This window comes from Hippocampus bargibanti, linkage group LG04, assembly GCF_051943395.1.
Source record: "Hippocampus bargibanti isolate YZ-2025 linkage group LG04, ASM5194339v1, whole genome shotgun sequence".
NCBI classification, from domain to species: Eukaryota; Metazoa; Chordata; class Actinopteri; order Syngnathiformes; family Syngnathidae; genus Hippocampus; species Hippocampus bargibanti.
Window position 1 is genome coordinate 16,291,590 of NC_142737.1, and position 25,405 is coordinate 16,316,994.

Here is a 25,405-nt window from a genome sequence, read left to right on the forward strand (position 1 = left end):
GGCTACCATAGGGTCCCTGAAATATAAACAAATATATATTTAGGAATTTATTGTAATCGGCCTTGTCATTAAAACTCGTCTCGCGTCTGTCCTTTCTGTGTGTCGTGGCTTCTCATTGGCCGTCTGTGTGTCGCTCTCCTCAGTGCTGAAATCGCATCTCGTCGTGATCAAGTAAACACGGCGATGAGACCCAACAAAGCGTCGGAAAATAAACACCAAAATGGACGATGATCTATTCCAGCTGAGACAGCTACCGTGAGTAAAACCGCCTTGTGCGGTGTGTAATTTTATTGGCATTGAATCGCTCTTGAGTGTAACTAGTTTGTACGATCAGATCGCGACACAACACAATTAGCTCACGTTGTATCAAGGCGCCAGCGTCATGTGATGAACACCGATGTCAACACACTATTAAGACGACCTGGAGATAGTGCTGAATGAAATCGTCAATATCATATAACACACAGAAGCAGTGTCGTCGTATTTGCGTGTCGTTTCTCTGTCGGAGACTGGTTTGCTCTGATTTGGACAACGATGACCTTCGCCAGCCGTCACTAATTTCAGTCAGTACTTGATCTCAGAGTTGTCGCTATAGTGACACTTGAAAAGCAGAAACGACTGGCAGTCAAGGAATATCTGTGAAGAATTTTACAACTCCCTGTTATGCATCACACACACATTTATGCGGTGAAACAGAAAAAAATTGACAACAAATATCCGTCTGTTTTTTTTTTTTTTTTCTCTATTTGTGTCATGATTTGCAAGGTGGTGATGACGGATGCGGATCCCAAAAAGCAGGCAGGAGGGAGCAGGAGGTTGTGTTTGACAAATTGTATTAAAATAAAGTCAGCAGGAACAAAATGTAAAACATCAAAATCATCTGAACAGAAAAAATACAAAGTCAAAAGAAAACCAAGATTGAAATATAACATGCATCAACAATGACCCGACACCGGATGGTCGTGCCGGGAGTCCTTTTAAGTGTCACTGATTGTAACGACCAGCACCTGCGAGGCAGCAGGCAGGGCTGACAGAGCTACCCATTGGTCGCCAACCAGATCATGACAATTTGTTTTCATAGGAAGAAAACAAATAGAGAAAAAAAGAAGACATAGGAAACAGCAAGGGTCATCAACCTTTTGGAAAATGACAGATATTTCCTCTCATACTTATCATGTAAATTGCTATCCATTTGATACACACTTCTTTAAGTACAAATTTGATCAAATTACCTTTGAGTGTCATGTTTTTATTGTAAATCAATGATAGTTATCTATGTGAAGACACTGCGGTCATTCGAGTGATTTGTCATGCAGTCATTATTAACAATGATTTAACAAGGAGGGGTCCACCGTGCCAGCTGGTTAGCAGGTCTGCCACTCAATGAAGAGGTTCAGGGTTCGATTCCTGTCCTGGCCTTCTTGTGTGTTTTTTTTTCAGGTAGTCTTGGTTCCTCCCACATTCAAAAAAATATGCATCGCATGTTGATGGGACCTAAAGAATTGGACCCAAGTGTGATTGTGAGAGTGAATGCTTATTTGCCGGTGCCTTGCAATTGTCTGACACCCACATCAGTGTGTACCTAACCAACTGCCAGCTGAGACAGACTCCAGCACGTCCCGCCACCCTTGTAAGGATAAGAAGATTAGAAAATGAATGGATGGATTTAACATGGAGATATTTTACAAAGTGTGAACTGTCTTTGATCTAAATAATCTCTTTGCTCAAATACATTAATAGGTACAGTGTATATATTTGTTTATGCACTGGGATTATAGGGATGGGGAACATATTGACGCTGAGATTGGTGCTTGTCTTGTGTTTCTGCCATGCTCCTACTCTGAAATGATGTCAATAAAACAAACTAAAAATACATTTCTCCTGCCAAAAATATGATGGCCTTAACGTCTGTGTAAGCTCTCAGTCGTACAGGAGTGGTCCATCGATGAAAAGGTTTCTTCAGCCGTCATCTGTACATCTTTGAAGGTGTCGGACATCTGACACCAAATATATGAAATCTGAATGACTGTGTGTGTTCGGAAAAGAAAAAAAATATCCCTTTCTTCTAGATGAGTGTAGATCATAATAAAGCTGACCTTAACACATATCCAACAGTTTTAAAAGAATCAGAATCAGAATCAGAATCATCTTTATTGCCAAGTATGTAGAACACACAAGGAATTTGTTTCCGGTAGAACACGCTGCACTAGTATCATCGTCAAAAAAAGTGGCACTATACAGTTCCATTTTGGCTACTGTTGAAAGAGTTCAAAGAGTTCAAAGAGTTAATGGCTTGGGGGAAGAAGCTGTTTAAATGTCTGCTGGATTTGGTGCGCATGGATCGGTAGCGCCTGCCTGAGGGGAGTAGCTGGAAAAGGTGGTGGGCAGGGTGCGGAGGGTCCAGTAGGATTTTCCGCGCCCTAGTTTGGATTCTTGCAGTGTGCAAGAATCGGAAAATAATTATTTGAGTTAAGCGCAAATAAACACTTTGTCGCAAATAAACACTATGATGCAAATAAACATCTATACATCTTTGAAGGTGTCGGACATCCGACACCTTCAAAGAAGTACAGATGACGGCTGAAAAAACCTTTTCATCGATGATGGCCTTGAATTGTAAGCTTCCACATTCGCTTCAATTATGATATGGTGGAAATCTGTGGTGAAAATCCACGGTGCAGGTAACAGTACTTTTCTGGCATGATTGTTGACAAATAAGATTCTAAGTGATTGTTACCTATCTCTATTTCTACTCAATTTTCATGGTGTAGACCTTTTGTGTCCTTCATGCAATGTGCACAGATCGGGGACCAATATGTGCTTTTTACATTGCTTGTGACTGTTTTTTTTTGTTGCTATTATTATTATTTTTGGGCAGAGGGTTGTAAATTTAAGACCCAGGTGGTTACTTTTCTGTCTCGGTGCACCTTTTCTGTTACTGCTCTCTGTTTGTCTGTTTGGATGGGTGGAATTAATCGATGAATTGCTCGAGCATGTTTTAGAAATGTGGGAGGCAGCTGAAATACCTGGAGGACACTCACACAATATCTCAAAATGTAATCTGCAGCGTCAAGAACTGAATGTTGTATCCTTGTCATGATCTGGTTGGCGACCAACGGGGGGCGCTGTCGGCCCCGCCTGCACCTGCACAGGTGCTGGTCGTCCCGATCAGATTGGCGACCAGCGGGTAGCGACGTCAGCCCTGCCGGCAGCCTCGCAGGTGCTGGTCGTTATAATCAATAACACTTAAAAGGACACCTGGCACGATCATCCGGTGCCGATTCATTGTTTGTTTGCTGCTTGGTTGCAGCATGCATTGTGTACGTGTTTGTTTAACCTTGGTGGACTTTTACACTTGGTTTTCTTTTGCTACTTTGTATTTTTTCCATTCAGATCATTTTGATGTTTTACATTTTGTTCCTGCTGACTTTATTTTAATACAATTTGTCAAACAACCCCCTGCTCCCTCCTGCCTGCTATTTGGGATCCGAACCCGCCATCACCACCTCGCAAAACGTGACAATCCTCTAATTACAGCAAAAAGATATCACTGGCGCTGTGTCAACTGGTCATTATCTTGTCATGTAGGAGAAAATTGCACCTTCCATCTCTGGAACACGTGCACATTTTGTGTTGTTTATCCTGCAAAGTCACATGAGTAGCTATTATTTTAACGTTTCATATATTTGATTAAAATACAGTAAAGTCTCGTTATATCGATATCGGTTATATCGCTAGTACTGCTTATTACGATACTATTTCTATGAACTCAAGGAGAAAATTACATGCCCGCAGGATCGGATATATCGATAGTCCCGGTTATATCGATATTTTTTCCGACTCCCGAGAATATCGATATAACGAGACTTTACTGTATGTACTTTATTATTTTCCCATGCATTGGCAGAAAAACATTCAACCAGAGCAGTGAGCCTTGATGTTTGTTTTCAATCTTGCTTTGGTCTTGTGATTGTATCCTCCAGCCAGTACATGAGCAGCTGAATCGGGCCTGATCCGAATTTTAGCGTGAAAAGATGCTGCAAATAGACCCGATTTGAAATAGAAAAGTTGTCATTGTATTTGTGAATGGATTTGAGAAGGATTTGCACATCTGATATTTTACTCCTAGTGTCGTCCGCTTCCGTCACACGGGCGAGAGCACACGCTCAGAGGATGATGGCGAAAATGGAGAGTCATTTGCAGCGGTGCGGTTGTCAGACCCGAAAGAGATGGAGCCTGTGACCCTCGCGGATGGAGTTCCGGTCCCTCGAGAGTTTGCCAACCCAACTGATGGTAGGCGTCGTAATGTGGTTGCTTTTATTGATGCACTTGTATCAGCGTGATCATATCGCATTGTGTTCTCTTTGCATTCGCATCCTATTTAACTGACTTTTTAGACACATTCATGGTTGAAGATGCTGTTGAAGCCATCGGCTTCGGGACCTTCCAGTGGAAGCTCTCCATCCTAACTGGTCTGTCCTGGGTGAGGACTTATGTGCTACAGATTCTCTTTGCTATATATTCTCTCTTCCTTATATCTCTGTAGATGGTTATACTTGATTTGAATTTGTCCGTAAACTCATGATTATTTTGTTTAGATGGCAGACGCAATGGAGATGATGATTCTAAGCATCTTGGCCCCACAGCTTCACTGCGAATGGAGACTACCAAGTCTGGAGGTGGCGCTTCTCACATCGGTAAATATGCTGCCATATCAGTGATTATTGCTCTGTTTGCTTGTGTGCCTAATGATTGATTATACTTGTGTAATTCTACGTTTATTAATTAGTCTTAAAGTAATATTTGATAAAAAAGTGAATTTATTTTAGCAGTCAAATTCTGAAATTGGAATATATATTAATTATAGATTCATTGAAGTCATGTTTTAGATATTCCCCTCCTGCAGAACCCTGATAACAATTCTGATCATTTAAATCAGTTGGATTGGAGGAAGGAAATACTGAAAAGATGCAAGATGGCTTCCTTCAGAGATTGGAGTTTGACTAATGTCTTCAAGTGTATCCTAGAGCGTTTCTGTGCAAATTCTCATCCATTCATTCAGAAGAACATTTGTGATTACGATAATGTCAAAGGTGACTGTTGTTGCGCTTCACGTAGCGCCTGTCGGCTAACAATTGGATTGGATTGGATTGGATAGGATTAGCCTATACAGTGGATACATTTACATTTCACAGCAGCAAAGTGATGAAAGTAAGAGGAAAGGAAAAAGTAGACAAACAAAACTTCAGGGGTTGCTGTGAAGGCAGCCTTTTCTTGCGGCGCCAACTTGAAGTAAAAAAAAAACAAACTAAATAACAAAGAATATGACAACATAAAGACACATACAGTCATTCAATCTTAAGCGCTTTCTGCACCTTCTTTGTTGTAAAAAGCATTTCTAGAGGAAAGAGGGGAGGGTCAGGACATCCTTTTCACCGGTGGATCAGGGACGTCATGGTGAAATGTGCACGGCTGGTACAAGCTAAATGTTGAAAGCAAACACGAAGCTGTAGCATCCATTGACGAAGAGACTGTCTCACATCTCCTGTTCCACATACACCCGCTTCAATTCCAAGCCGTGATAGTTCCACATACGCATCAGCGCTTTGCGCTGACGCTCCTTTTTTTTTCATCGCGAGCTCCTCGATCCATGCATCCATCCAGCCGCAGAATCTGCAACAACACCGACAGTAAAATGGCACCAACATTCCTCCCAAATCAAAAACAATTCTGGCATATATACACCTGTACGTGCTGCCAAAAAGGCGCAACCGCTCATTGATAATGTCGTGGCCAAAAATGCTGAAAAACATTCCGTATCTGTTCCACACAAGGCACAACAACTCAAAGGGTCAAAAGAAAACACAAAAACAACACAAAAACAAACAAAAAAAGCAAGGGTCGTGAGAGCATTTGCTGACAGCTGCCTACTCAGGCGCCATCTTGAACATCACTCTTCTGGTTCATCTGAAGGGCTGACTGACGTCAAATTATTACAAACCCCGACATGCACTTGCGATGCCTGCTTCAATGATTTTCAGACAACACTGTCCTGAGACAAAAAAGGGCCTTTCACAACCTTTTCCGACAAAGTCAGCACAGAATAGGACCTGCAACCTTATGCTTCTTTAGTATGAATATAATAGCTTATTAAGACTGTGACTTATTGTTCTATGTCCACTTTGTGTACGTGTAACACTGCACCAGTTTGGAGGTTTTGTTTTATTGTTCAAAAAAGTATAATATTATGACATTCCCACATTCACTGACATATCTTGTCAATTAACAGGCGGTGTTTATTGGAATGATGATAAGCTCCTCCCTTTGGGGAAACATATCTGACAAGTACGGACGTAAGACAGTGAGTATGTTTTATAGCACATCAATCGCTAATTGTGAGTAAAAAATACTTTGTGCATTCAAGTCTACAGATTGCACAAAAAAAATAATTGCTAAAGGGATCCTACCACTTCTGGTTCATGACCACTGTCCAAGTGCCTCTGAGCAAGGCATTAAAATTAAAAATGGTTTAATAATTGTATAGTTTAGGGTGGCCCATGTATTTATTTATCGATGTATTTGTTTATTTATTTATTTGTTTATGTATGTATGTGTGTATGTGTGTGTGTGTGTGTGTGTGTGTGTATGTATGCATGTATGTATGTATGTATGTATGTATGTATGTATTTATTTATTTATTATTTGTGTGTTTGTGTATTTATTTATTTATTTATTTATTTTTTTTGCCCAGCAAACCGGTGTTCCAGTGGTTTGCGCGTTACATCACACTGTTGAGGTTGTGGGTTCAATCCCTGCTCTGGCCTCCCTGTGTGGAGTTTGCAATGTTCTCCTTGTGCTCGCGTGGATTTTTGCTGGGTCCTCCGGTTTCCTCCCACTTTCTAAAAACATCCATGGCAGGCTGATTGAACACTCGAAATTGTCCTAAGTTGTGATTGTGTGCACAGATAGTTATTTGTGTCTATGTGCACTGTGATTGACTGGCAACCAGAACAGGGTGCCCCCCACTTATTGCCCGAAAACAGCTGGGAAAGGCTCCAACAATCCCCATGATCCCAGTAAGGATACTCTTCAGAAAATGAATGTATATTTTAAAATATATTCTGGAGGATATTGTGTCCATGCAAGGTTCGACTTTGAAGTGAAGGAGAACTGCCTCATTTTGGATGTCGTCAGGAAAATTACGATTTCCCTACACAGGCGCCACAGCTCACTGCAATTCTTATTGAGCAACAGGGCTCTCATATTCGGTCTCAGTACTCCAAAAGTTGTAAAGGTTTCTCTTCCTCCTTTATATGCCAATGCGAGAACCATATCGATTTGCAACGATGCCTTTCCTAACTCATAGTAGCAGGGGCCAAAAGTTTCTTTCTACTGTCATGTCCAAGATTTATTTCAACTTTCCAGCACAACAGTTCCACATGTGAGAATTGAAATCACCAGACGTTTCCCAAAATACTGATTATGCCGTAAATTATGTTTGTGTTTTAACACACAGGGTCTGACAATGAGTGTGTTGTGGACGATTTTCTATGGCCTGATGAGTGCTTTTGCACCCATCTATGCTTGGATCCTCTTCCTCCGCGCTCTGGTGGGCTTTGGCATCGGTGGAGCCCCGCAGTCGTGTGTATCTCTCATCCACTTATTATGAACAACCAGCAAGAGCAAGACTTGAAATTACACGGGCTTTGTTTCTCATCGGCAGGGTTACGTTGTATGCTGAATTCCTTCCCATGAAGTCCAGAGCAACTTGTATATTGCTAATTGAGGTTTGTTCGGTCAATATCTGCCTAGAGCCCGAGACTGATGCCCACAGCGCTTTTGTTCCGTCTTCACCGCTTTTGCCTTACAGATATTCTGGGCGCTGGGCACAGTGTTTGAGGTCCTTCTTGCTATTCTAGTGATGCCTTCTCTGGGCTGGCGTTGGCTCCTTGGCCTCTCAACTATCCCCCTTTTCATATTTGCCATCCTATGTTTTGTGAGTATAAATTCAATGTTCTTGAAAGGGGACAGAGTATGTGTCAGAGATGTTCGCTCGGACACTGTAAACAAAGGCTTGAAGACGGGAAGTATGTCTTTTACTGCCGGCAGGGGACACAGCCATTCATATTTATTGAAAGTGTATGCAAATTTAAGTGATACATTTATAAAAAACAGTCTTCTTGATTTGAATACCACGACCCTGGATGTCCAATGGACACCCCTAAAAGTCATCCTCTGGTACAAGCACTAACATTCATAAAACAACAGAACGTAGACATTTTAACGGGTGGGCTTTCCATGAACAGATAGATTTGTAACCTTGCTAATGACATCTTCTTGTGCAGGAGTGTAACAAATACTCCCTCGCGCCTTATAATAATAATAATAATACATTTTATTTCAAGCGCCTTTCAAAACACCCAAGGACACTTTACAATAAAAACAATAGAACACAGCACATAACAATAAAACCATAAGTAAAATGATAAATAATAAAATAGCAGAGAGAATCAGACATTGAAAGCAATTTGAAACAAATGGGTTTTGAGATGAGCCTTGAAAATAGGGAGGGAGTCAATATTACGGATGTTGGGTGGGAGTGAATTCCAGAGTTTGGGAGCAGAGCGGCTGAAAGCTCTGCATCCCATCGTGGTGAGACGGGCAGAGGGCACATAGAGGTGAAGGGAGGATGAGGATCTGAGGGACCGAGAGGGAACAGAGATTTGAAGCAGGTCAGAAAGATAGGGAGGAGCAAGGTTATGGATGGCTTTGAAAGTAAACAGAAGTATTTTGAATTAGATACGATGTTTAACCGGTAGCCAGTGGAGTTGCTGGAGTACAGGGGTGATGTGGTGAAAGGAGGGGGTTTTAGTGATGATCCGGGCTGAAGAATTTTGGACGAGTTGGAGTTTATGGAGAAATTTCTGATTGACACCGAAGAGAAGTGCGTTGCAATAATCGATGCGGGAGGTGACAAGACTGTGGATAAGGATAGCAGCGGAGTGAGGGGTGAGAGAGGGACGGAGACGGTTAATATTGCGGAGGTGGAAATAAGCAGACCGAGTAATGTTATTAATATGGGAGTGAAAGGAAAGTGAGCTATCGAGGATGACACCCAGACTCTTGACCTGAGGGGAGGGGGACACGGGAGAACTGTCAATGGTGAGGGAGAAACTGTTAGTTTTGTGGAGGGTGGATTTGGTACCGACAAGAAGAAGTTCAGTTTTTTCACTGTTGAGCTTGAGAAAGTTATGGGAAAGCCAGGATTTAATTTCTGAGAGGCAACATGAAAGGGATGAAGGTGGAAGAGAAGCGTCGGGTTTGCTGGAGAGGTAGAGTTGGGTGTCATCCGCGAAGCAGTGAAAGTGAATGCCAAACTTACGGAAAATATTGCCAAGAGGAAGTAGGTAGATAATAAAGAGAAGTGGCCCCAGGACAGACCCTTGAGGCACACCAGAGGACACCGGAGAGGACCGTGAGGTGAACGAGTTGATTTGGATGAATTGTGCGCGATCAGAGAGATAGGAATGAAACCAGCGGAGTGGGGTGTGGGTGATGCCTAGGGTGGAAAGTCTGTCGAGAAGGATAGGGTGGGAAATGGTGTCAAAAGCTGAGGTCAGGTCGAGAAGAATGAGGATGGAGAGTGAACCGGCATCGGCTGCCATAAAAAGATCATTCGTGATTTTTATGAGAGCCGATTCAGTACTGTGGCGGGGGCGGAAACCAGACTGGAATTGTTCGTAGAGGTTATTGTGAGTGAGGTGTGAGTGAAGCTGGGAAACAACTGTCTTTTCAAGAATTTTGGCGATGAATGGAAGATGGGAAATTGGACGTAAGTTATTGAAATCGTTAGGGTCTGAGCCAGGTTTTTTCAAGATTGGAGTGACAGCTGCGGTTTTGAGTGGGATAGGAACAGTTCCAGTTGATAATGAGGAGTGAATAATGGTAGAAATAAATGGGAGAAGAGAGGGTAGGCAGGACTTGATAAGGGTAGTGGGGAGGGGGTCGAGTTGACAGGAGGAGTTCTTGGATTTAGTGATAATGTCTGAGATTATAGAGGGATGGGGGAGTGCAAAAGCGGAAAAAAGTTTGGAAGGAGTAGAAAGGCCTTGGATTTCATAGATCTCTGACTCAAGGATGACAGTTTAACAGGCTGTGTTTGTTCGCCTCAAATTGACCCCAGATTCTCTATGCTCCATTGTGTATACTGGCCTTGTAGTCACACGTGTTCGGTCAACTAAGCATATAACAAGGCATAACCTTTAAACGTGAAACTTCTTTTCCGTCTATTCTCAATCGGTATGAAAAATAGACCTTTCAATTTTACAAATTTGTTTGCCCTGACTGTGCAATTAGACCACAAAATACTGAGAAATCTTTTGTGAGCTGCCTCTGAAAATCAGAAAATGTGTCAAAGAAAAGCTGTGCAGAGTTTAGCCAGAGTGCGTCAAAATGTAATTCAACTGATCTTTTCCATCTCGATTAAATTCCAATTCTGGTTCATTGGATGGGTGATGAAGTAGCCTTCACAACTAAAAATATAATCACAGTTTGTACTTTTTTTTTCCTTGACGGTGGCTAAGGTGTGCTTTTCACTGGCTAACCTTAGCACCACCATTGGTCATCATCGAAATACAGTGAGACCTCATCTTACGAACTTAATTGGTTCCCAGACAGAGTGTGTAAGGCGAAAAGTGTGTATCTCAAAAAAATTCCCATAGGAAACCATTAAAATGGGAATAATCCGTTCCCGGGTTTCCATAAAATATACTTTTCAACTAAATAAGCCTTAAAACTACACACAACATACCTTATTCTATGTATAATAAATGTGCTATTGTATTGTAATGAAAGAAATACACTGCGTTGTATCATAAAGTCACTTTATTTACATTTGTGATGGTCATTTATGGCTTGATGGAATGGCGTTGGAGGTCGAAAATCAAAGGGAATTGCTGTTTGGAAAGAGAGGCGCATTACATGAGGACTGTAATTAAAGAAATAAACTGTGCTGTAAAATAAAGTTTTATTTACCTTTTTGATGGTCGTTGATGCCTTATGGAAGGAGAGTCACCTTCCATATGGACTGTTGGTAACTTAACCTGTGGTGCTGTTCGGTCGTGTGCTTCCGCCGAAGATCACGCCGCCAGCCGTGGTGGGTGTGTATTATGAAAATAGTGCTTATTATAAGGTTTAATTTTTCATAAATTTGACGTTTGTAAGACGAAAAGTTTGTAAGATAAGGTGTTTGTAAGTTGAGGTCTTACTGTACAATGGGGCCTATCGTTGCGTAAGGCGTGCACAAATTGCAATCTAACTCCAATGCATGGATGGAGTTTTCTTTCTTTTGACATTTTCATAGAGGGTCGCATTTTAAAATGGGAATTTTTGTCATTGTGGGACTTGATCACAGCTGACTTGAGAATTCCCACCCATTGGAAGTGAGCGGGAGAGGCGCATGGGCTAGATGGCAGGACTGTAATGAAGTCGTACAGTACGATGACATCCTGCACACATAGCAGTCTGACCTCAGAATCTTTCTGCCTGTACCTCAAACTATTCCACCATATTACACCACCTGCGCCACTTGGTCTAAAATCTAGTGTACTTTCTGTCACCAATATGTCACATGCGTTGGGGGTGGGCGTGCGTAGTATAAAATACGTAGTGTCCACCAGAACATTTCACGAGGCTTTGTGCAGTCTGCCAAATTCCAAACACAATAAACTGGACTTGCCCTCGGATATCGAATGAATATCCAGATGCGGTTATGTTTAATGCTAAGCTCAGTTGTGCCTGTCTCCCAAAATAGGGCCCAATATGTCTTCTTTAAATTGTGAATGTTCTCCAAGAAGCTGAGTAAACTGATGAGTCTCTTCACTTGGACGGCAGTGGCTACCCGAGAGTGCTCGATACGACGTGTTGACAGGGAATCAAGAAAAAGCTCTGGCTACTTTGAAGCGGATTGCCGTGGAGAATGGTGTACCCATGCCGCTGGGAAAACTCATTGCAGCCAAACAAGTAAATCAGTTTCTGCAGACCTTCACGGTCCAAATATAATTCAGCTATTTTTATGCTTTTCATTTATGCGTGTTGTCTGACTCTTGATTTCTGTTTTATGATCAGGAGGAACGTGGGAAGATTCGTGACTTATTCTCATCTCACTTCCGCTGGACAACAGTTCTTCTGTGGTTTATTTGGTAAATTGAAGAAACATTTATGGCTTTTCTCATTAAACAAACACATTTGGTTAAACTGAATGGGCACATTTAGCAGAATCTTCAGATTGTTCCTTTGTTTTCAGGTTTGCAAATGCCTTTTCGTATTACGGCCTTGTATTGCTCACCACTGAGCTCTTTCAGGAAGGAGGTGCATGTGGAAGTGAGTCACTGCTTTGTCTTTGTTTTTGTTTAACTCATTCACTGCCATTCACAAATTTATGCGGGAGTGGAAAATATGACGTAGACTGCCATTCCCGAATTACTTTTGGGTTTTGTTTTTTCTTGCGTGGGTGCCGATAAAGCGCTTGCCATGGATTCTGGCAATGTTTTTCCCTTCCCCAGGAGGCAGCAGTTCCCTTTTTTTCATGTTAGCGCATTGTTCCAGCTTCAGCTGTTGTTAAAGTGCTTTTTAAACCAATATGTATGTATTGCATTGTATTTTGGACAGCCACTCTCTAACTCATATAACTCCAGACCCATTTATTTAGGAATTCACTTTATTTTTCTGATGAAAGGAGAGAGTCTAAGGTTTCTTCGGCTGCATTGAATGTTTATGTTGTCCTAAAACTCAATATTCTGTGGCTTCTGGAATTCGAGTGACAATGACAAAAACCCTGGCACTGGAGTGGACCCATGTTTGCACGTCTGGCAGTGAATGAGTTAATTTAAGATTTTAAATTGTTTCTGTTTTACACTGAACTGCATTATGTAGACAAACGTACGTCTCCAAATGTAAAATGCACTACCTTAAACTGACGTATTAATTGTTTTAATGAAGGTGTTAGGCCAGCATAAACCACCTTTGTACAGTGCATTTTATGTTATAATTAATTCTAGTTTAAGAATTAATTAAATATTGGAGGAGGCGCACCAATATTATTTTTGAATTTAGAAATATGCCTTCTATCCATACATTAAAGTTCATGCCAGGTGTATTATAAAAAAAATAATAAGTGTTAAAAATGATTCAAAATGAAACTTCAAACTTGAAAATATTAGCGGAATCACATCAGTCATAAAATATATTTGTTGTTGTTTTGCTGTTTATTTGTGTGTGGGGGGGAGGGTTAAGCGTAAAAGCACAGACACACCAGCATTATTAAATGATCAAAGCTAAAAATGTGTTTTTCTTTATTTTTGTCTAGTGTCTAGTGGTAAAAAGATGGAACTCAGATGCAGCTTGGAGTGTAAATATTTGAACAGTGATGACTACAAAGACCTGTTATGGACAACCTTATCGGAATTCCCTGGTAAAACAAAAAAAAAATGCTTTAACAATTTTCAGGATTTTTGTATCTTGACTCCATTCCAAAAACTTTCCTCAGGGCTGTTGGTGACTTTGTGGGCAATTGATCGCTTAGGAAGAAGGAAGACCATGGCCTTGTGTTTCCTTGTCTTCTCCCTGTCCATCATTCCGCTTTATGGTTGTGTTGGAAGGTAAAAGGAGAAGTTTGCAAAAGATCGTTCATGTTTTTTCAGCAAATTGCATCCTTGTCATAAAGCCAGGATGGCATCTCATTTTTGTCACAGAGCGTCCATGACAGTGCTGATATTCATTGCCAGAGCTTTCATCGCGGGAGGATTCCAAGCCGCCTACGTGTATACACCAGAGGTTAATTACAGTCTTCACATTGACGCACCGTGAATGAATAGGATTAGTCCAATGTCAACAAAATCAATACGGCTGTCAAGGACAAAGAAAAGTCGTATGATATTCAGTGTTTTCTGATGTTCTACAGGTGTATCCAACTGCAACCCGGGCTTTAGGGTTGGGAACAAGTAGTGGAATGGCGAGAGTTGGTGCATTCATCACACCGTTTGTTGCACAGGTAGCATCTGCCAAGTTTGACACACATTGATGTGACAAAGTGAAACACCGTGCAGCCCCTTCTGTTTTCCCTTGCAGGTGTTGTTGGAGTCATCTGTGTATTTGGCTCTCTCGGTTTACTGTTGTTGCTGTCTGCTTGCCGCTATCGCATCTTGCGCACTGCCGATTGAGACAACGGGACGAGGCCTGCAGGAATCCAGCCAGCGCCAGTGGGGCCAGGAGATGATGGGCCGAGCCTCTTCCACACAAAACAGTGGGCCAACGCCTCATTCTAGCTCCGGCTCCCAGGGCTGAGCAATATTTGAGATTATTGCAGTCAATCATGAAAGGACAAAAAAAAGCTGCTGCAGCTTTTCGCGTGCTTCGCAAGTCCCATCTACTGTCTACGCACGAAAGCGACTTCAGAGAGGAAAATGTCACTGCACTAAAAAAAAAATCATCCACCATTGCCATCCCTTTGGCCAATGTAAAACTACAATAGAATGGCTGGAATGAATGGCATTCAGGTATGCCGGAAGAAAGTGTGAGGACAGGTGAGGTATGTCAGTCTCAGAAATTGAGAAATTAAAAAAAAAGGTCTGAATCCTTTTTTCCGATGGGCAAAGGAAAAAAGCGAGAACGAGCAATGGTCTAAGTCCCAACCAAGGGTGACCTGAGTGGTACGTGAGCGCATTTCAAGCGACACGTGGAAACATAAAACAATTTCCTAGATCATCTGGCATAGCTGTGCCTAAAGCACAATGCCCGTGTGCCAACTCTAGTGTCTCATCATTACTCAGATGACTACTGAAAAGAAAGTAAAGCTGCTATAGCAGGTCTGAATATCATTCCCATTTAGAGTTTTGTTTCTGCTATTTAAAGGACAACCGACGCCCCCTGACAAGTTGTCCATAATTTGTAAAATCACTTCAAATGACTTCTACTGAGCGTATTTTACGAGTCCACAGCATATAGCTATAGTTTACCTTTTTAAGACTCGCGCTGAATATTCAGGAAGTCTTGTTTTCGAGTTGATGAAGATGCCTGACGTGACGTCATGTCTGGAACGCCCCCGAGAAAAAGACACACATAGCATTTTGGGTACGTTGTTTGGTCTGAAAACTTTGTGTTGATCTGTGTTGATGGCGAAATTAGAAGGAAAACACATACAACACACAATAATGCGATGGTGATTCGTTGTGTGTTGCACCAAGACTACTATTTGATAGTAGTTGACACAAATTCCCAGCAGACAAATCAGCCCATTTCCAACGGAGCTTGGGCGTCATCTTGTGCATTTTCTGGGACGCTACATTGGCGTCCTGACGGCTCGAATTGATACGGGAGGACTTCTTTAATCGATTGCAAACATTTATGCTTTTCTCTTCAGAACTATTTGAATCATATTCATAACTGGATGAGTAACAAGAAAGCATCTTCTCCGAATCTGAAGCCATTGTTTTGATTCTCGAGCAAGGCAAGACGTCCTGGTGTGACGTCACCAACAAGGGGATGGGACCTTCTGAAACTCGGCATCTCCGTGGTCATTTCGAAGTAGTTTTGGGACACTTTAACTAATTTTTATTGGTGTTTTGAATTTGACTAAAAATATCAGCATGCGTGTTTTGGGTATTTTAGATGCTATCAAACATTTTTCTGATCTGATCTGTTAGGAAACAAAAAAATGGTGTCGGTTGTCCTTTAAGTTATAATTTGATGACAATTGCATTAAAAATGCATAGAACAAATTCACAGGTGAGCTTTTAGTCCCTTCCCCCTTTCTTCCAAAATCTGACCAAAAAGCCTGGCTGCTTCATCTGCACAGCCTTTGGAAATGGTAATTCCGAAACCTCCATGGCCGTAGTTGTGAATCACCTACGGGGCAATCATAGTAACTCAGACACCGAAGAACAATTCATATGTAGAATTACAAGCAGATGTTTTGGATTTATCACCTCAACAGTAGTGGCACCATACAGTATAGTCTCTCTCTCCAGTCTGACTTTACTCCGAGCTGGCCTGAGGCCGGTCCAGTCATGTACTATCCTGGCATGCTGTGTTGCAGAAAAACAACAATAGACAAATCAAAGGGCACGAATCAAACCAAAATGACCAACTTATCGGTGCAAAATGATAAAAAAAGGAAACACAAAGAAGACACGAGTTTGCAAATAAATAAGGTAGTCGGCTGGAACAAAATGTACTGCTAATAATATGTGCACGTTTTTATGATAGTTTGATAATTCAATCATACTGCTGATCACGAGTTAGTTCTTTTTGGATCTATAAGAAGTGAACATTTCAGCAGTGTTGTGTTTTGTACAAAGATGAACAACACGTTTGCAGCACACTTGAAAATCAAGTAGTCATTGATCGCTTACTGATATGTCATACGGAATTTGAATTGTTCATCTTACCAGGCCTTTTGGACAGTTGTATGCTACCAACTTTGCGGGAACAATTTTGGGAAGGCCCCTTTTCTCTTCCTATATCGTAATGCCTTTAAAACAGTGGGGTTCGGTGAATCGTCTCGGGGTTCAACAGAACCTCTGCCATGGAGGTAAATGTCAAAATGTCAATTAGTTATGACACTCCCGTCTGCCCATCAATGGCTACAGATGATCACATTACTACATTGGTTGTCCAATCAGTGATGCAGGACTGTCATGATCGTATGTCGTCCAAGGTTCATTTTGTGCACAATTTAAAAAAAAGTTATACATACTGTATGTCAAATGTTTGTACATTTTTTCAGTTTTAATACGGTTGTTTTTCAACACAATACAATGTCCTCTTCAATTCACCCAATTTATATTTCATATTTTAGACAGAAATATCAACAATGTGTTGTTAAAATGCTTGGATATACTGTAAACTGTGAAAATATTAGTTTTAACATATTCCAATCCTGTCAGCCATTTTGGAAATTGTGTTATTGGATCATTGTCAGAGGCAAAGAGTGGATTTAGATTATATTATATTAGATTATATGAGCCTTTATTTGTCTCACAGTGGAGAAATTGACATTTCCCAGCAGCAAAAACACATGTGGAAAAAAAAAATGGACACTTGTAAATATGGGTTGTTGCAATATATCTAAATGCATTTCTTAATTCTGCACTATGTACAGTCTTGTTTATAGAACGGTTTTTGCACATCTACATTTGCGCAGTATACAGTTGACATTTTTATTTTGTTATTCTTAGAATATCTTATTTTCTATCCTTTCACTCCCACCCCAACCCCATCCCTCTTCAATTGCTGCTGTGGACTGCAAATTTCCCCATTGCGGGACGAATAAAGGTATTCTGATTCTGATTCTGAAAAACAAAATATAGGGGCTGCTGTAAAGGCAGCCACGTTTGCAGCACCATCTTGAAGTCACAAATTAAAACAAAACAAAATAACAAATAATGTGACACAACACAAAACGTTTAATTTAATTCCTTGTTTTGGAATTGGAACCACCAATACAAAATTAATTAAACGATTCATCCCCATCTCATCTTGTGTATGAGTAAAAGTAATATGAGTAAAAGTTAAATCCATTTTTTTACACTCGAGAGGCTCTGAACAAGCTTGGAAATTGGCTTGCTTATTGGCATCAGTAAATTGTCTTGGAGCCCAGCGAGAACAGACCTTTGTAAAGTCTAACTACCACACAATTTTGCAGCACCTCCATGACCCATTCTAACAAGTTCAGCAATGTCATCAATGATGATTCAGTCAACGCCTTTGACCAATTTCTCGACCCAGCACTGTTAATAGGATTAACTGCCGAAAATGGTCCACTTGCTCTTATGCTCATCTAGATTTAAACATCGTTCACTTTGATACTGGTTACCCACCTTTTCCACAGTACTACAGCCAAGTCCAGCATCGCCGTAATTTTTTTTCCCAATTTTTAATAAATGTTTTTTTTTAATAAATGTGTACTGATGCTAACCCTTTTAAAACAAGGAATTCAATCACAGTTCCTCATTTCTGACAGGTGATGATCTCATTTTGAAAATAGCCGACACATTCATACCACATTTTTTGGCAGTTATACACAAAAAAGCAGTGATGTGCAGTCAGGGGAGGATAGGTGAGGCCACGCCTCACCTGTCATCATGGAAATATAAAATGAAAAAAAAAAACAGTTATATTTATTTAGTGATTTGTACTTTAACGTTCTTTTCCATTTAACTTCACCATTTTTGGATTTTTTTTTTCAAAATCGCTGAATTTTCACATTTACTGTTGAAATACTAAATAGAGACGAGCGGTGAGGCAGCAGCCGGCTGAGCCTCACCGTGGATTGCGCAACGACTATGCTAACTGTGCTGGCTTGCTCTGCAGTGAAACCGCATTGCTGTCCCTCTGCATATTGCAATTAAAGTGTTCATAAGCTTTGAGTATATTAACTAAATTTCTACAGTTTAGCTGGTGTATATAATGTACAGTCATTGTACATTATAAACACTGTACTACAGTGTTTATTGTATTTTATTTTTATCAAAACTGTGCGCATAGGTGAGGCACGCAGTTCCCCTGCCTCATGACAAGGGGCGCTGGTGATTACAGATTCTTCTTGTGACTCCTCAGCTGCAGAATAATAGAATTAGTGACAGCAAGCTACAGTAAACAGTTAGCAAGTTTAAGTGCAACCATCCAGTCATTTTTTCGTGTTGCTTGGCCTTATTTTCAGAGTGAAGGATTACATATCTAAATTGAACGAATTTTCTAAGCTGGACTTTCAATCGATGCAGGAGATAATAATTAAAAGAAGACCAACACCGGACTGTATAGCTCACAAACGGTGAGGGATGGATATAAATCTCCTGGACAGTTTCTCAGCTTTTGGCCCAGGAGGATCTCATTGAAACTATTCCTGAGACGACAAAGTTGCTCCAGCTCGTGATCACTGTTCCAGCTACTATAGCAGGGGTGTCAAAGTCATTTTTTGCCGCGGGCCACATTGTAGTTATGGTTTCCTCTCAAGGGCCGTTATGAATTTGGGGAACCCATTAGAATGTTTAAATCCCTTCAAATATTACATATAGAGCACACAGCAAATTAATGAATAACTCGTTTTCAAATCTGAAGTCAAGAATAATGACTTTTATTGTGGCTGACATCCAAAAATATGAAATTTTGGCTCAGATTTTAGCAATCATCATGGAATTTAACAAGTTTGATTTGCTTTCGCGGGCTGAAAAAAATGATGTGGCGGGCCGTATTCAGCCCGCGTGCCTTGACTTTGACACCTGTGTACTATAGCATCAGTGGAGCACTGGAAAGAAAAACATACAGTTGGAACAGGACTCATTAAGGACGACTTTCTTCACTGGCAGTGATCTCCATTGACACAGAGAGACTTTTAAAACTGAAGAAAGATAAGGAAGGCATGTACAAAGAAGTTATCCATGCCTTTCTTCAGAAGGAGCGGCGCATGGACTTTATTTATAAGTAAAGGTAACACGATAATAACTTTTTTTTAATTATTTTTTCTATGCAATAGTTTGTATATAAAGAATGATGCCACGAAATTTTAAACAAAACATGTTAACTGTTGCCAATCAAATGGTGAATACGCGACTCTGTAGAGTTCATGTTTGTAAAGCTGTGATGACATCAGTGCCTCACCAGCCATGAACCTCATCGCACGTCACTGCAAAAAAGTACCTGTAAGTATTTCAACGACAGACTGTTGAAATTTCCTGAAAAGAAATATCCGCTCTAAGTCAGGTAAAATGAACAAGTCTCATTACAAGTCTCATTACTCATTACTCATGACTACCCCTCATATATGTGAACTGGGATGACAAGAATTGTAACACTACTTTACCTTTAGACTCGGCTCAAGCTGGCAGGCCTGTTGCCAAATGTGTTCATGGGTGACAGAATCACTGCTTTCATTCCAATTGCCCAACTGGAACACCCCACCGACTGACACATCATTACTCCTACAAATACACATTTGTTGAGAACAGACAACAAAAAACAACACTATGACAAATAGAAAGTACCTTCGCAATTACTATTCATAAGGGTGTGATAGTACAAAAAAATAATCCATGGATATGTTGAGGACCAGGGCCTTGCTTTACATGCTTTACATACAGCAATTTGAGAGATTACAGTATATGTAAAATGGAAGTGCGACTTCAAGTCACTAAAAACCTCTTTCACACCGGCATTTTCACGTTTCCTTCCTGTGAAATCAAATGTTGCATGCCCCAACCAGAGTATCAACCTTCACCACAAAAGACTCACTGTCCATGTTCTTTTGTGCGAAAGATTAATTGTAGCTGATGCCACTCTCCTCGAAACAACTGAAAAAACATTTCTAGTAAAAAGCCACTTTGGTGGGTTCTGGCAGAAGGGGGACAGCCAAATAAATGCTAGATTTACTGTTACCAGGAATACAGTGTGAAAGTGGCTTTGGACTGCTGAGAATTGGTCAGTCTTAAGTCAGTCAGTGCTACCCTGGAATGATATATGGTGAGTTGTAGATCTCTCCAGTGTGGGTCACAATCCAATGCTTCAACCATGGGGCTTCTACCTAGAAAAGAGGAATATGAGGAAGTAGTATTTTCCCCCTTGTACCCAAATGATACAGACAGTGAGTCTCCCCACCTTTATTATCTGTCCCCGACCTGGTTGGAGTTCAGGGTCAGGCTGGAGGTCTCCAGATCTAACCCCACTACAGTTTACTATCACATCTGCACCATTTTTACACAGCTAAAAACAGATAGGGAAAGACAATTTTTTTAAGTTGTCAAAAATTACACCATGGCCACATTTAGAGCTACAGTGATACCCATCTTACAGACGCTTTAGCTCACGAACATTTCGCCTCACGAACATTAAATGCGCAAGCATATAATCTTGGCTGACGAACTAGTGTTTGGCGGACGAACCAAACCACACAGCGCCACGGTGGCCGGCGGACAAGTTTTCGGCGGATGAACACCAAACGACACGGTCGAAGAGCGCCACGGTGGCCGGCGGACGAGTTTTCCTCACCCCCTCTCTTTGAGTGCTGATGTGGTTTGTTATCAGGTGGAGTACTTTTGCTATTATGTGACCGAAAAAGACCCCACCACAGGCTAGTATTAAGCCAAAGAGGACACAAAAGAAAATTACGGTCGAGCAGAAGGGGGATATCATCAAAAAACACGAAAAAGGTGTGCGTTTGTGTGACTTAGCGTCCCCGTGCCAGTATGCTATGCCGACCATTGCTAACTGTGGCAAAGGGTGTTTCTGTGTTGTCTAAGCAAGGGTCTCAGGCAATAGAGGAGGTTGGAAAAACTTATGTTGATTTGGATTAATGAAAAGCAGCTAGCAGGGGACAGTGTGAGTGAGGGTATTATCGCCGATAAAGCAGGGCAACTTCACTCGGATATCATCAAGTGGCAACTACATTAACGACCATCACAAAGGTAAATAAAACAACTTTATTATAGCACATTGATTACACATAAAATCAGGTATATTCTGTGTAGTTTTAAGACTTATTTAGTAGAAAATTATGTTTTATGGGGACCTGGGAACGTATTATTCTCATTTTTAATGGTTTCTTATGAGAAATAAATGTTCGGCAGATTAACTTTTCACCTTATACACACTTTCTGAAAACCAATTAAATTCGTAAGCTGAGGTATCGCTGTATATTATTGAATTTTTTATTTATTTAGTTGTTAGTGGAAATTACACAAGGAAGTGGATATGAAATTGGGTTAGAAATACTGATTAAAAATATGGCTTTTGTATAATTTTTCTGCTTTAAAAAGTACTAAAATTCTGGAACTTGCAAATGTTTTGGCTTGAGCAGGAAAGAAAAACCTTCCTTTGCCCTCCTCCTTAAATCATGATATCTCCAGACAATCCTGATGGTGTGCAGTATTATTGGTAATGCAATATTATACCGAGTATATTACTCCACACATCTTTGAATCGCATGCCACTTTCTTTTGCTATTTCCAGGTGAAAGATGTACAGTCACGCATTGATCAGAAATAATTCACTTTATATTGGAAGTTCTCCATAGTGTGAAGAATCCGGTGCACATCTCACCTCAGTAAAGGAACCAATTTTTCTGTGATAAAATGTCACACCCCGTTCTGCCAACCTGAGGAACACGCCAGATGTATTATTTATACCAGAACATGTGTTGAACTTTTTTTTTTTTTTTTTTAACACAAAGCCATTTAGATCACATGTCCTCTTTTGGAAGGAATATATAGATGTATGGGTTACTATCTGGCTATGAAAATTACTTTTACAGTGTTGACTAATAAACAGCTAGCTGTGCTAAATCATTAAACCACTCATTTTCCGATCCACTTTATCCTCACAAGGGTCACAGAGGGTGTCATCGGGCAGTAGGCGAGTGACACCCTGAACCATCATAGGACACACAGAGACGAGCAACCAGCCCCACACTTATTCACACTTAGGGTGTATTTGGAGTGATCAACCAGCATGCCGTGCATGTTTTTGAAATGTGGGAGAAAACCGGAGGAACCGGACCAAACATGCAAACTCCACACAGGGAGGCCAGCGCGGGGATTGAATCCACTACGTCTGCACTGTGAGGTCGAAGCGCTAAGCACTGGAATACCAAGCTAAATCATTTGTTAAAAAAAACACGGAATTTGTAATTTGTTCACAGCTTTACTGCTTTGTAAATGCAGCTTTCATCAATTAAAAGTGTGGAAAGCAGTTACTCGTTATCAGTTGACAATGGACTTTTTTGAGTCCCTTATCTACTGTAAAGTGTTTATATGTATTCTGTTTTTTGATTATTCAGGCTATTGGCCCTTAAAAGGGACGAGTGTGAATCAAAGACACTAAGGAAGGGATATGAATGGAAGTACATGAAAACAGTAAGGCTTTATTCGTGCCCTTATATGAGCAATAACTTACCAGTCCATCAGCCATGGTAGATATGTTTTACCTTCTAGAATGACCGCAGTGTTGAACCATCCATAACTAAAAAAAAGATATTGGCCATTTACAAAAATGGGTGAGTTGAAAATTAACCCAATTATTACTGCAGTACAAAAGTTTTACAATATCTTTTGACAACCCAAATGTTCTTGAACAAATTACGATTGTACTTTTATGCATTCTTTGGGATTAGAAGATAGTCGTACAGAACTGTAGGTGAATTCTACCTGTAGCCAGGAAACATCTTCAGCTCTCGATCCGTGAGTTGTCTGAAGCCCAGGACGATGTCTTTAAACATTGGTTCCTGTCCAGAAAAACAACACTTGGCTGAAGACTGACTTTATGGCCCGATTGTTGTTTATTGCACCATTCTATGAATAAATTGACTGGCAACTGTTCTACATCTTGCGGTTTCAAATTGCCAAACGAACGTTCGTTTGGCAATTTGTATACTCAGCACCGGCAGCCAATCAGAAGCATGCTCCGGACTACACCCTGACTCAAAAGTGTACTTCAGAGTTTTGAAACCCGCTGAGAAAGTGGAGTCAACGTGGCTTGTAGCGATTTGTTACCTGCTTACGACGCCAAAAAGCAAATGGCACACAAGGGTGCAAAATGACGCAATCCCGGAAGATGACATACATTTATGGGACGCAGGGAAAATACATCGCGAACTGTGAACTGTCCAACGGTGGCGAGTTGAGTCAATCATCCGGCATTGGCGAGGTGATCGCGAACCGTATAAATGCCTCGTGTCCGTGATTAGAGAATTGACAGCAGGTGGAGAACGGCTGGGAGAGTCAGCCCCGCCACCCCTCCCCCGCTGTCAACTCGCAAGTGACAGGAGCAAAGAGGTGGTTTCGGTGTTCGAAGAAAATCGCTTTTCGAACAGGGTCCTGGAACGAATTATGGTCGAGAACCGAGGTACCACTGTATATTCAATTAGATGGTTACATTTAAAAGTACATCATCTTCAATCCATCCATCTTCTAATCCACTTTTTCTCATGGTGCGCGGGGAGCCTATCCAATGTGTCTTTTGGGCAGTAGACGGGGTACACCCTGAACTGGTTGCCAGCCAATCGCAGGGCACGCATTGAGGAACAACCATTCAATTACACCTCGGGCCAATTTGGAGTGCCCAATCAACCTAACCTGGTTGTTTTTGGATCGCAGTAGGAAGTCAGATTAACTACAGAAAACCCACGCAGTCATGGGGAGAACATGCAAATTCCACACGGGAAGGTCGGAGCATTAACATATGAACCAAATAAGGCCACCAGTTGACCAGCATATTTTTTTTCAATTAATATTAACGGAAATTAATTTTAAAACCAAATGTTGGTTTCAGAGTTATTTATTTGATTGTCAAATGCAAAGCTTTACTCACAGGCGTTGGTTTTGTGAAGAGGTTGTAACCGGACTGGAGGAAAAGACCCATTTTTACACACTCTGGTGAACGGAGACAGCTCACCAAGTAGTCAAAGGTCTGTTTACACCATTCCCTGGAGGTAAGAGACATGATGAATTGAAACAAAATTTTCAAGAGGAATAAGAGTCAAAAAGCTAGCACACACTTCCCCTGAACATTGCCCTTGTTATTGGCATAAGGCTGCCATAAACCTGCAGCTCCATCACTGGTGGTCAATGGGGTGAAGCGGTCTGCATACACCTCAATGATCAATGGGGTGACAATGGAGTGAAACTGCTCATAAATACTCTGAGCTGTGGAGAGACCGATCACCCCTGCACCTATTACGGCCACACGCATATCTGAAATAAGAGAACAAGAGACACTTCATCCATAACACAGTTACAGTGGAATTCCCAAGTGTAATTCAAGTGGTATAGCTTGAAGTCAGCCACAAGAGCACACGTCCCCATTTTGGCCATGGGAGCCTCTCCCTGCGGACTTTGAACATGAAGCAGGTTGCACCTTACACCGGACTCGCACTCAATCACAGGACATATCTAGTGCAAATAGACAACCACCCAGACTCACATTCATATTTGGTCAGACCATACTATCATAATGGATGAGAAGAATACGCTGTCCTGTTCAAACGCCACACAAGAAAGGTTGAGCTGTGATTTGCAATTGTCATGACAATGAGGAAGGCATGTATGACACTTTTACACTGTGCTTCTCTCGTTTAAATTATAAATGATGTCAAAGGTGGTTGACTGATTACCATGTATGCAATAAAGTGGTCAAAGAGGACAGAGTTCAATTCTGGGCTGCGTCCGGTGTGGTGTTTGCATGTTCTGCCTATGCCATTGTGAGGTTTCTCTGGTTATCCCTAATTTTGATTATGAGTGTAAATGGTTGTTTGTCTGTGTGCACTGTGAATGGAAAGCAACCAGTTCAGGGTGTACCCCCACGACTGCCCGAAGACAGTTGGGATCGGTTCGAGCTTACCCGCAGCCTCTTTTAGGATAAA

The 25,405-nt window shown here is 41.2% G+C and overlaps 2 protein-coding genes across 6 annotated transcripts; one reads left to right on the forward strand and one right to left on the reverse strand.

Annotated features, from left to right (window-relative positions):
* The first annotated feature begins 87 nt into the window (after window positions 1-87).
* Window positions 88-14,343, forward strand: svopa (SV2 related protein a). The gene is made up of 16 exons (XM_088994359.1): window positions 88-255; window positions 4,130-4,293; window positions 4,398-4,483; window positions 4,599-4,697; window positions 6,290-6,361; window positions 7,517-7,641; window positions 7,724-7,787; window positions 7,871-7,996; window positions 11,893-12,021; window positions 12,127-12,200; window positions 12,305-12,381; window positions 13,367-13,471; window positions 13,547-13,658; window positions 13,752-13,833; window positions 13,961-14,050; window positions 14,128-14,343. The coding sequence occupies exons 1-16, from the start codon at window positions 221-223 to the stop codon at window positions 14,341-14,343; spliced, it is 1,656 nt and encodes a 551-aa protein (XP_088850485.1). The 5' UTR covers window positions 88-220.
* On the reverse strand, window positions 14,211-24,737 carry LOC148899259 (D-amino-acid oxidase-like). Of its 5 annotated transcripts, XM_088994364.1 has the most exons (12): window positions 24,542-24,737; window positions 24,355-24,469; window positions 23,193-23,269; window positions 22,942-23,007; window positions 22,090-22,144; window positions 20,650-20,754; window positions 20,499-20,575; window positions 19,859-19,976; window positions 15,984-16,082; window positions 15,825-15,903; window positions 15,015-15,089; window positions 14,211-14,339 (listed from the first exon to the last, which is right to left on the reverse strand). In XM_088994364.1, exons 1-11 carry the CDS (start codon window positions 24,733-24,735, stop codon window positions 15,019-15,021), a joined length of 1,056 nt encoding a protein of 351 aa, XP_088850490.1. In that variant the 5' UTR covers window positions 24,736-24,737; the 3' UTR covers window positions 14,211-14,339; window positions 15,015-15,018. The 5 variants fall into 5 exon arrangements, with proteins under 5 accessions (XP_088850490.1, XP_088850488.1, XP_088850491.1 ...); XM_088994362.1 differs by lacking the exon at window positions 14,211-14,339 and having other exon boundaries at window positions 14,366-15,089; XM_088994365.1 differs by lacking the exon at window positions 14,211-14,339 and having other exon boundaries at window positions 14,369-15,903.
* Window positions 24,738-25,405: the final 668 nt, after the last annotated feature.

Excerpts from the sequence above, each read along its gene's own strand:
- svopa (XM_088994359.1), top strand. The coding sequence starts at position 221 with ATGGACGATGATCTATTCCAGCTGAGACAGCTACC. Across the intron at positions 4,484-4,598 it reads TCCTAACTGGTCTGTCCTGG|ATGGCAGACGCAATGGAGAT; the intron begins GTGAGGACTTAT and ends TATTTTGTTTAG. Across the intron at positions 7,642-7,723 it reads ATCGGTGGAGCCCCGCAGTC|GGTTACGTTGTATGCTGAAT; the intron begins GTGTGTATCTCT and ends TCTCATCGGCAG.
- LOC148899259 (XM_088994364.1), bottom strand. The coding sequence starts at position 24,735 with ATGCGTGTGGCCGTAATAGGTGCAGGGGTGATCGGTCTCTCCACAGCT. Across the intron at positions 19,977-20,498 it reads TCACCATATATCATTCCAGG|GAGTAATGATGTGTCAGTCG; the intron begins GTAGCACTGACT and ends GTGTATTTGTAG. Across the intron at positions 15,090-15,824 it reads TGAAGCAGCCAGGCTTTTTG|ACATGACGTCACGTCAGGCA; the intron begins GTCAGATTTTGG and ends GGGGCGTTCCAG.